At 45.3% G+C, this 12,130-nt stretch overlaps 1 protein-coding gene across 1 annotated transcript; it reads left to right on the top strand.

Annotated features, from left to right (window-relative positions):
• The first annotated feature begins 4,656 nt into the window (after nucleotides 1–4,656).
• LOC107221930 (calphotin) lies at nucleotides 4,657–9,013 on the top strand. The gene is made up of 2 exons (XM_015661111.2): nucleotides 4,657–4,811; nucleotides 6,997–9,013. The coding sequence occupies exons 1-2, from the start codon at nucleotides 4,797–4,799 to the stop codon at nucleotides 8,497–8,499; spliced, it is 1,518 nt and encodes a 505-aa protein (XP_015516597.2). The 5' UTR covers nucleotides 4,657–4,796; the 3' UTR covers nucleotides 8,500–9,013.
• The last annotated feature ends 3,117 nt before the right edge of the window (nucleotides 9,014–12,130 follow it).

Below are 12,130 nucleotides of genomic sequence, written 5' to 3'. Positions count from 1 at the left end.
GTTCCCTCTCAGACTTATTGCTTCATGCGGCGACGGTCCCAGCCCCGGGGTATACAGCTTGGAAAAAGTACTCGGAATTCCGCGGATGCTTCGGACAATCTGCGCGAATGCCTTATACGCACGGACTCGTGGAATCCAGAACCCGGATGAAAAATCCAACCCAAGGCAACAACGGTTACCCGCCCGGATTGCAGGATGCTTGCAAATAATGATCATGCACTGAACAGTCGGTGGGTGCTTTCAAAAAAGTTGTATATTAACAGCTTCGCGGCTAGAGATCCGTCTCCGTTCTGTACGCGCTTATACTTTCAATCTCGTGTGTACGAGTATCGAAAGTTTCATACAAAGGCGCAGAATTTTTTTAACGAGATTTCCTTCCGTAGGTCAGATTCTGAACTTACTCGTCTCCGGAAAACCTATGAATCACTGAAATCCAATTTCTCGGGCAAGTTGAAAAAATCTGAAAAAGATCGTAGTCGATTTTTCCAAGGCATACCTTATAGGCACTTCCAATGTGTACAAAGAAGCAAGAAAATCCAGACGGGTCAAAATGAAATTGACCGTTCGATTAAACATGTACAACGTCCCTGGTGTGCAGCTCGAATATTGAGTCTACTACTTCTTCGCATAACTCGATATCAACCCTTTAACTCGACAAACAACTCGCACTGTTTACTTTCAGTTAGAAATCCAGCCGGGCTCTAACGATCAGTGGATCCCCTCCGGCTCTCTGCGAGAGAGGAACGAGTTGCCGTTGATACTCTCTCTTGAGGGGGACGGAGAGCTGCCGAAGACGAGGAAAGAAAAGCGAAGGATACGATGATAAAGGCGAGAGGAGATAGCGGCTTTGCGATCTTTTGATCTTGATCGTTCCGGCTATTAGCAGGAGGTAGATTACGTTTACCCGAGTGCTGTGCGATCATCCTCACGTTAACAGCTATTTCAGAATTGCATTACTGTATTTATTAGTGCTCTGTTGCAAGGCGGCGACTCGATATTCAACGTGGAAAATGGTAACAAACAAAAAAACACAGAGAACAGTGTCCAGATTCTAACTTTCATAAAAAATCTTGAACTACAGACCTTTTACGTTGCGAATCATATTTTCAGAGGTTTTTCTCTTGATCTTGGCCCATGCATATTTTATACGTCTTGTCTTTGAAGAAATGAAAGAACAAGTTCTTTGCCTTCAGGCGTATACATAATATAAATCACAGTAAAATGTTTTATTAATCGCATAATATAGTCACGGTAGTTGAAATGATTCGTATAATCAGTGATCGAATGGACTGCGAAAAAGGTATTCCATTTTTGGTCGCTTCTCAGCCGCAGGACGCGTTTGTATGATTTGCTAATTTGTGTGATATATTATATTATTAAAACTGACCGTCCTTGAGGCTTATGATTAGTAGACAATATTTCGCAGCCTGGTTTTTTCAAACAAATTATGGAAATTCAACGGACATGAATTGGTTCAGAACTCGGACCTTATGGATCCCAAATTTGGTCTGAATACATTTCCGCGTTGGATCGTATTTCGCTTCAGTTTTTCATCCGTTTTGGCCTTGTATGGCATTATTCGGAGCCATTCGGAACATTCTTGCGTACCACTATCCCCACGAAACCTTCAACGGATACTTTATACGCATCTGTAATGGATCTCAGTTAAGTATTTGATGAATCAAGATCACGGATTTTCCATTTGCGCGCTGGCATCCATGACGCAACACGTTGGCGGAATTGCCTAGATCTGTTTCTTTTTTTATTTTTATTTGTATGATACAATCTTGTTATTCTATTGACAGTTAAAATATGTCGGTTAACTGAAAGAGTGTTTGAAATAACCGAAAATACCTTTCCGTGTGTACAAAAAATTGTTCGGTATGTACACCTAATTATTCCATGTTCAAATGCGAATATAATAAAAGTGTTCTGATGGTCATCGCTCATAGCTTTTAAGCCCCTTGTATCATTAATCCACTGAAGAACAATTATAACGATCGCCAACTGTATGTGCAATAGCCAAACCGGCTGTAGTAAACAATCCGGAAGACTTGAAGCGTACATTGACAATAATATTTAAACCAGCCTAATCAATTTATTGTAGAACATTAAATTAGTTTGGTGCGTGCATTGAATGAAGATTAGTTTATTTTGCTCTCGATTCCAAACAACAAACTTGATTTCCCGTTTAGCAATTTTATTTTCGTTCCGTTCCGAAGCTTCTTTCATTTCTTTTTTCATTCTGACATTTTTTTTCATCCATTGTAATCACTGAACCAATTCACGATCCAGATGATCTACCGTGACACACTGAAGCATGCTTACTCGCCGCAGGCTCTTACCGGTATCTAATTGAACGCTCGAATCATTACAAACAGAGCGGCGTCGTTTTTTCAATAAAAGTCGAGCCAGATTATTAAAATTCACATTTTTATCCTCACTGTAGTGTATAATTTAAACAACGTTTCCTACAGTCAGATTCAATTTTCGAATTTTCGATCGGTGACTGACAGTAATCTCACCTTGAAAGCATTTGTCGTCAATTCTCTGCAGACTGGTTATTCGCACTGCATTCCACTTGATCAGCGTTCGAGCGTGGATCTAATCTTTCTCTGTCAAAGTTCTCAACTAGATTATCCCCATCTACAACTTCTTCGTCCCTGTAACGTCTATCTTCTCATACCGTTACATCATACCGTGGATCGATGTATTATATAATCCTGTTCGTATTGGTGGGTTGAGTTACTACCGTGTAAGCGACTTTGCATTTGAACAAAACATAAAGTAAAACAAGATCGATAAAAAAAGTTGAAAATAAAAATCCATGTAATATGAAAAATAGAGCTAGAAGCAGTCCTCGGTGGAACTGGTATGGGTGCGTATACCACGAGGCAGAATAGAGTCCCTTTCCTAGTGACTTCTTGCAAACAAATTAAGATTGAGATCGAGCAACTGCGAAGAGGAGACTGTTTGTATTCACTCATCTGCGAAAAATGCTCTAGCTTCCCTTCACTCTGCAAAGGTACTGCATAAGGTACTGTTCCTGATCCGTACACCTGCACAGCAGTACACAAATTAAAATGAACACTATGCCGAATGTAACTCTCTCTCTTCCCCCCCCCCCCCCTCTCTCTCTCTCCCCCTCTCACTCTCTCGTTCTTTCTTGCGGGTCAGACGAATGCCGCAGGTGGTCGAAGACCATGGAAAGTCGTTCGCTGGTCGCGGAGCATTGAACGGCCTTGAGAGATGATCGTGAAAAGACAGACATACATACCTGGCCCGAGTATTATTTTATACCCTTGCAGGTATTCTCCGAAGTTGTACCATTCGAGAAAGAGAGTTTCTTTGCCAACGTCATTTTTCTCAGACATCCCCTCAGGCCTCGGGGTCCAGGATCTGCTGTCACCCCTGTTTGTGGCTTGACTTTCCATCTTCATTTTCTTCGCTTTTTGCACAAGCAAATTTTTGCATCCATTCGACTGGGTGACAAGACGATTGAGAAACCAGGTCGTGAAAGACGTTGAGGCGAAGCTTTGAACCTTTTTTTTTATCGAATGTAGGCGTATCGACGAAACATATCTCCGGCCGTGCGTAAAGTACAATTTTATCAATTAACCGATGCTAGCTGGAATCGACGAATAGCTTTTTCTTTCGCAAAGGCCGATCGGCTCCTTTTCCTTCGCTATGCATATACTTGTCCTCCGTGAGCCTGGCAAACAATCAACGAAGCGAAGGGTTCGTCTCCGAGACTCGAGCCAAGTCTGGCAAATTCGAATTACGCCGGAATCAAGCGTTCTCGTTTCCATCCCGGGCGTCGCGTGGAGGCGGGGTAAATAAAATCAAGACAGAATTTATCGAAATCCTCCCCCACGTCGCCAGAAATAAATCGCCCAAGTCCCCGGGCGAATTCGGCGTCCTAATCTAACGTCGCGTAATCGAATTCCTGTTGCGAATAACCACGATCCATTGGGTACTTACACAAAAGGTAAACTTTGCCGACAAGTGTTCTGGAATAAAAATTTTAAACCTTATACCAACACAATGGTGTCTCAGCATCGAGCGTTTTCGCGTATTAAGCAAGTCGTGTGAAAAAAAAAAAACGTGAAATCGGAGCAGATTTGATCCAATTTTCCTGCACTCCGAGTGTGATTGAACGAGAGAAGCCCGATGTCTGATAAATCCGTGAGTCTCTAACGCGATTATACGATATAAGATCAAAAGGGCACTCGACTGTGAAGTGTAATAAAAAAGTTGGGTATCAAAAAAGTCCCTCTTCATATAAGACACTGCAGCCAGTCCTTGATAGATGAAGGATCACACCCTTTTAGGCTTCGTAAAAACATCGCGTCCCGAGTCGCCGGGCGTGAGTTCTTCGCTAAGTTGCCTCGAAATGCGGAGACAAAAGTGTGGGCAGGAGCCGAGCGATATCCTGTTGCGTCAAATTCGAGATTTAGATGCTCACGAGCTCAGAGCAAGGTCGTCGGTGGCGAACAGCTCGCAAAGGAACGCCCAGCGTCGGTTTGCGACCCACCAGGTATCGGGTCCGAGATTGTTGACTGGTTCGACCACGCCTGGGACAATGATTTGGTGAGCGGATTCTCGGTGCAGCCGACCTTCGCCAGCCGGACTGTCCTCAGGTTCCTGGTTCGCCCAGCGACTCACCAACACAACTGCCGAGGTGCGATCCGAGCCTGGGACTATAAAAGTCAAAACCAGATCAGAAGCAAAGTGTATTGCTCCAACAGTCCTTAGACTACGAGGAGGTTGGCAAAGTAGTATTATATTATTCCAAGATGCAGACTGCACTGGTGAGTATACATTCAAATTCTCATACGCATTATCTCTGTCGAGATAAAGTTCGACCTACGCGGTGCGTTTTAGAATCGGGCTTGAGTGCGTTCGATTAGATAGGATAAAGATAGAAAATATGTATGTTCCGGTGAATGCGAAGGTGAAATCGTTCGACGATTTTTCGTCGACAAAGAAATCTAATGCGGTGATAGTGGAACTCGGATGGTCGAAGTATCGGGTCCTTCCGTGAGAAATTATCTTTCTGAACCTATGATCTTGACTTTGGCAAAATTAACCGTAAAGCCTCGAATTCACAGAAGTTTGGTAAAGTTTTGAACGTTGTAATCGTTTCTTGTTTCTCTTTGTTTCGCCAAATTGCGTAGGTATATATTACCGTCGCACTCAAGATTTCTTATCCTTCCTAAATTACACGTTTGGTTAGCAAGGAAGAAGAAATTACTCCGCAAATTTCCGAAAATCATGTTCCGCACGCATCAGCTATCGAACAACTTCTACACGTGCAAAGTTTATCGGTTTAATTTTTCTGCAACGTTCAAGGAACTGTTTGACGTCGAAATCTTGAAGCCTAAAAGTTTATTTCATTGCGAACTTTAATGGTTTCCATACATGTTATTATAAAGGCAACGATATTAAAACACATTTTCAACTCAAAGGTCCTTCATGTTTGAAAATAACTTATCAGTTGAAAACCGTGTGATCGAATTGATCGTGCTACAATTTCGGAGGAATAATACTGCCACCGCTCGAGCTCAGTTCGCCGTCCCACGCGTTATGTACGAACCCATAACGGGGGACTAGAGAAGGCAGTATAGCATAGGAAAGGCAGGGTCTTGACCGCTACAACTCCCATGGATCTTATATTGGGCCGTAAAGTCGGTGCGGGGGATCTGAATCTCATGCATAAATAAACTCTCAGGAGTTGGTCCTGGTGGCTTGAGGTGTCGCGACGTGGGAGGGTGGAAAATTGCCGGTGAACAACTACCTTGGCTTAGGCAGCTCCGGGTTGGTGATAATTCGACAAATAGTTCGGCAAAGTGAGCCTGCAACGGCTATGGGGGAATCCGAGTAAATGTACGGTTGTAAATTTTCTCTCATTTTTTACCACCTCGTATATATTCATACGGTACATGTGCAAATCCACGCGTGCAGATACCGCGGTAAGTTACGGTCAAACGCGATCGCGCACACACAGAGCTACGCTTCCCACTGCGATATATCGCATGGTGAACCTTACACAGATTCCCTCTCACCGCGAGATTATTTTTCAAAACGGTGATGGTTCGCGTGTGTAATTGAATAATAAAAATACGAGGCAGTACATGCATACATTTTCCGGCTAAGCCTTGGCTCGATATTCAAACACACGAACTGGCGTATAACGGAACGGCTGAACGGAGGGCAGCCTGAAGAGAGATTCTTAGAGAAATGGAATTTTTATTACACGCCTGGTAAATCTCTCTTGATGGATCCTCAGTGCCAAGCAAGTATATTGTACTGGTATATCATACCTGTATATAACCGCAGGGCACAACGTTTATGTATCTCTCTTGGCGAAGAAGTAAAATTAGCAAACGGTGGGAAATAAACAGACGTGAGTTCAGCTTCGAATATCCGCCGGGTTCTATTATTATTATGTTAAAGAATATCGACACGCATAACTGCATATTATTACGGGAAATTTCACATTGACCGGTAAGCTTATTTTCTTGAAAACTGATGCGCCAACTTTTCTATTGGATCTTTGAACAATATTAAAATCCACAGTCGTGCCTTCGGTACGACACGCCTGATGTTCAGTGAATTGAACAGTTCGGATGAACGTGAAAGCAAATCGCATCACGGAGTTTCAAAAGTTGTCTGAGCGTCAATTTTCAAATCTTAAGTACTTAACCGAAGGCTTCAAAAGTTTCCATTCCCGCGGCTAATGCTTCAATATAAAATTTTCGTCTGAGTCACCGAGTAATCTTACCGTTTCGAATCCTGGCGATGCAAAAGAGAAATACCATGTTAGCCGATAACAATAGACCGATTAAAAATAACTCTTATCAATATCATAAGTAAAGATGAAGACCTGCGAGAATTTTACAAAAGTTTAGAAATGCGATTTTACTATATTATATTTAAAAAATTCAAGATAAAAGCACGCACAGGTTTCAAGCTCTCCTTTTTCTCCTTCCGCAGATTCTTCTGTCATCGGCATTGGCCGTGAGCACAGGGAGCATAGTATCGCTGGTTCCGATTTCGTACGTGGCGAGTCCGCTGCCGACGTACAACCATGTCCAGAACACCCTGACTGGCGAATACGCCTACAACTATGCCGGAGGTCCGTCGGCCAAGGAAGAGATCAAGACCCTCGACGGAGTGACGCGAGGCGCGTACAGCTACATCGACGCCTTCGGCATAGTCCAGTCGGCCCAATACGTCGCGGACAAGGACGGCTTCCGCATCGCGGCGACGAACGTGCCGACCGACGCCCAAGTCGGTGTAAACGTCCCGCTGGAAACCCCCGAGGTTCAGGTCGCAAAAGCCTCCCATTTCGCGGAGCACGCGAAGGCCGTGGCTGCTTTGGGCCGCAGGAAGCGCAGTCTGAGCCACGCCGCGACGGCCGTTTCCAGCCAGTACCACCACCAGGAGCACGAGTCCCTCAAGCTTGAGGCCCCGCTCTACGAGCAGTACCTCTCCGCCGCCCCACTCCAGGCTTATACCAGCTACCAAGCACCGGTCGCCGTTTCGACCGTCCCGACCGCCGTCTCTCACCAATCCAGAAGCCAGACCCACAATAACGCCAGGATCGAGCTTTCAGCGCCCCTCGCCTATGCCCAACTTGCAAGCCCTGTTGCCGCCGTTCCCGAGCAGGTGATTAGCTACCACGAGGCCGTCGCACCGGTCGCCGTTTCGACCGTTCCGACCGCCGTCTCTCACCAATCCAGAAGCCAGACCCACAACAACGCAAGGATCGAGCTTTCGGCGCCCCTTGCTTACGCTCAATTTGCAAGCCCCGTTGCCGCCGTTCCCGAGCAGGTGATCGGCTACCAGGAGGCCGTGGCACCGGTCGCCGTTTCGACCGTTCCGACCGCCGTCTCCCACCAATCGAGGAGCCAGACCCACAACAACGCAAGGATCGAGCTTTCGGCGCCCCTTGCTTACGCCCAATTTGCAAGCCCCGTTGCCGCCGTTCCCGAGCAGGTGATCAGCTATCACGAGGCCGTCGCACCGGTCGCCGTGGCCGCCGTGCCGACCGCGGTTTCCAGCCAGAGCCGGTTCCAGGTCCACAACAGCCAGACGGTCGAGGTCCAGAGCCCAGCTCACCTCGAGCCTGTCGTTTCCGTAGCTCCGGCCGCCCCGGCCGCTCCTGGGGATGATTCGGTCGTTGTTGAGGCGAAGACCGCCGACGCTGCCGCGATTCCGGTCGCCACGGTCGCCTCTGTGCCGACCGCCGTCTCCAGCCAGAGTCGGACGCAGGTTCATTCTGGTCAGCGCGTCGAGATTGAGGCTCCGCAGGTCTACGCCACTCGACTCATCGACTCCTACGGTAATCCAGCGGTCGCCGTCTCCTCCGAGACACTCTACGCACCGTCTCATCTTGTCGCTCAGCTGCCCCAAGACACCCCGGAGGTCGCCGCCGCCAAGGTAGCCCATGCCAAGGCTTACGCCGCCGAGCTTGAAAAGCACCAAGGGTGGTAGGGAGCCACCCTTTGCGGAAAACGTTATGCATATATATATACGACATTAGCGACTGATTTAGGCGCGTATTCTCGCCAGGGACTGGTCATCGGTGAAGAAATAATTATTCGCGATAATGCAGTGTGCGAATTTTCTCTGTAGGAAACTGTAACCGGCAGGGTGGTCTAGGATTTATTGCTAATTTGTTTTCATTATAGATCCGATTCGTTCTTTCGTATATGATTACATTAGGTTATAAATTAATCATCATTGATTCAAAATCAACTTCAGGCGTTCAACTTTTTGCTTCCGAAAAGTTATACAGAACGTGTTTTCAAAATGAGGTATTTAAAATTTGTTACGCTGTCATCTAATGGACACCCTGGTACAGTCTAATTGTAAATTCTGCCTGTGACAATCAGAGAAAGAATTTTATGCATCGTAACCATACATTTTTGTTACTGTGCGATAATAATACCTGCAATTATATTCTTCGATGTGATAAGCATGATGAAAGTTGCACGTTTGTTTATAACAGAAATCACGATACGTTTACAACTCCGTTTGTACACGAGTTTGTGATTCGTCGCTCCACTTCGAATTGACGATAGAGTTTCCGTTTTGCTACTCGATTCGCACGCGACATTATTGTATTACACCGTATAATCGTCTCTTACGGAGTCTCATTGCAGTATGGATCACTAAATTATTTGTATTATAAATCACGACGGTTAAAACCGTAATATAAAAAAAAGATTTGAAAGAAAAAAAAAAAAAAACTGAAAAACAAAAATAAAACCAAGTATCAATCAATCAAATGCTGCGTCTCTTTTATTGCCCCCCTTCCAACACGGTTAACGCTGGGTAAATCTGTCAATTTTCTTATTGAGGCGATTATATCATCAGCGCTAATGACTCTCTGATCGAAGGGTTTTTATAGTCGTCGCTCAGGGGTTTCAATCCCGTGGTAACGCTTGTATCATTAATCTACTCAGCGCTTCCTAACACCGAATTGATTGATCGAATTTTACAGTCTCATCAAATTTATTACCCACCCTATTTCACTTCAATTTTCTTCACCACCGCGTGTTTGTCCTCGCGTAAATGACCTGTCTGTAAATAAAGACAACGAAGCGAGCTTAAAAATCGTTTAAATCTCAGGTAAACAGGTTTAACGACGAGTAAGGAGAAAATCCCAAAAGCTATCTAACTCTATTCTTCTTCATCTCTTTCTTCATCTTCTTTTTGTCCCATTGATTTGACATCAACCAAAGGCAACTGAGCTAATTGACTTGAATTCATCTTTATCATCCCGCACTATCACTGGGCAGTAAATTTCCGATCATGAGAGAAGCGACGGGGTGCTTTCGCGGATCGGAGTGTTATCAGATGGCCGAGGAGCGCATGCAGCATGTCGGATTCTGCAGCGGTTATCTTGCTCACGGGGAGCCGATAATGGTTAAAACCGCAGGCGAGAGAGATACTATTCTTTGCTGAAATGACCGGTAGCCAGGAACGAGGAAGCCGAGAGTCGTAACAAGCGAATCTTAAGCCACCTTCGAGATCGGAGATCGGAGATCCGAGCCGAGGCAATGAACCCCGGCTAAGTTTAGCCGGCCTTCTGTATCGCTGCCCTTATCTAGCCGCATCCGAACGCAGCTGATGCGGTGAATTGAAAAGATTAAACGGTATTATTAGAGACCGGTGATTTCGGCGAGTGCGAGGAATTTAAAATAATCTTAAACCACTCGTAACTTGACCCGTACATAGGCACGGAATTGCCCGTTCCGCAAAGACTCCGAGGAACAAAAAGACGCGGCTCACGTTTCGAATTCACGCGCGGAATGATTTGACATGAATATCCCGCAGCTATGCGTCGTCGAGTGTCTGATTCCTCGTTGTTCGAAACGTGAAAAATTTTACGAGTCACGAGTTTTTGCCTCGTTGACTTCCGAGATTAATACACCCAAGCCCTAGCCATAACCCGTTCTCCGTTGCACACGCACTCGGAGTCCTCTCGTTAGTCCCAGTTAGACGACGCAATTCCCTCATCGCAAAACCCCGCGAAATCCTTGCCCGATCGCCGTTAGCAATGCCGGAGGCAAAACTCGTTGCTATTTTGCGTGGGCGATTGCGGGCAAAAGGAAAAAAGCTTTACTCGAGGCGTAATCGGAATCGGGGGGACGATGCGTTTGTTGATTTTCCGGACGTTTAACGCTCTCGCGGTTCATTCGAGGAAAGTGATTGCTAATTAGCGGTGCACCGTTGGAAATGGATATCCTGTATCGAATCGCGAGCTAGAGGAAACGTTCTATACTTACGGTAATTATGTTGCCCATCGATATTATATCGCAAAATTTAGTTTACACAATCAATGTCAAACATGTCAGATAAAAACCACGACGTGCTCAAAGCGCGACTGCGGGTAATCTTATAATATTGCGATTCGAAGTCTCGCGTAGAAAACATGCAGGGTATTATCGTCGCATCGACGCTGGTACTTGACCTGTTTCACTGTCAGATTTATTCGAAAATGTAAGAAGGTGTTTGCAAAAAATTTCGCGTGTCGTTGGTAGTTTAGCAGATCTCGCGATCGGCTTCTCGACGCAATCCTCGTGTCTCAAGATCGTTAGCTAAAATGCAGCCGGGTGCATCGCGTGGTTGCAGACGAGAATTTATACGTACTGGTTCCAGTTTCTCTCTTTCTCTCTTTCTCTCTCTCCTTGAATTGGTAATCGTCGATGGTCAAAACGCTCTCGAGAGTCCGATGCCCTCTGGTATCTGGTACATGGTATCGTAAATGCAATAGATAGACGCCTTCTCTTGCCTCGCGGACAACGGTTTCTGGTCACTCCCATCGACGTTGTCCGTTCGGCTCGTTGTCTCGGTAGATCAGTAAGAAAAATACACCACCTTACAAGGATACATCAGACTCACGAAATCGAATCTCAACGTACATTGATCGACGATGCGAAGGTATTTCCTTCGCTTGAAAAAAACTTTCTCCATACTTTTTGGACGAATTGAATTAGGTGCCCGCCGGTTCGACGAATCGCTTCGAATAAATTTATCGACAGGTTTTGGCTTCGCAGTCCGTAAATAGTATTTGTTTTCAGGTGTATCGATGCAATATTCGGTGATATAAACGACAACAGGAGTTTGTTTAAATTTCCAAATTACAACTAATTCAACTAAACGAATGATTTTTATTTCTGCACCGTGTCCATCGATTTGAATTCGTGAATCATTAGTGAAAGTCCAAAGTCGGTGTTCAATATCGTTCATTGAACTTGTCCGATCAAGGTAGAAAAAGAAGAAAATGGTCATTAGCCCTGGCAAACGGCCTGATCATTCCAAGTACCAAGCAGAAGATGTCTACCGGTAGTTTTTGCCGTTGATAAAAATCGGTGCAACAATAACGCTGGCGGTTGTGTAATTTCGATGAGTTATTTACGAGGAGCGGATTCCGCTACAGTCGGATGAGTTACGCTGTAAGTGCTGTGCTTTCAAGTTAGTTTCAGTTGGTATACAACGCGTCTGCCCACGTGTACCTAGGTATAGTCATACAATATCCTCGAGGACGAGGTGCGTCACGCACCCAAGATTACGCGTATAACATACCGCAAAGTAAGGTAATTTGTTACGCGATCTA

This window comes from Neodiprion lecontei, chromosome 1 (assembly GCF_021901455.1).
Source record: "Neodiprion lecontei isolate iyNeoLeco1 chromosome 1, iyNeoLeco1.1, whole genome shotgun sequence".
Lineage (NCBI taxonomy): Eukaryota > Metazoa > Arthropoda > Insecta > Hymenoptera > Diprionidae > Neodiprion > Neodiprion lecontei.
This window is presented reverse-complemented; position numbering and strand designations above follow the sequence as displayed.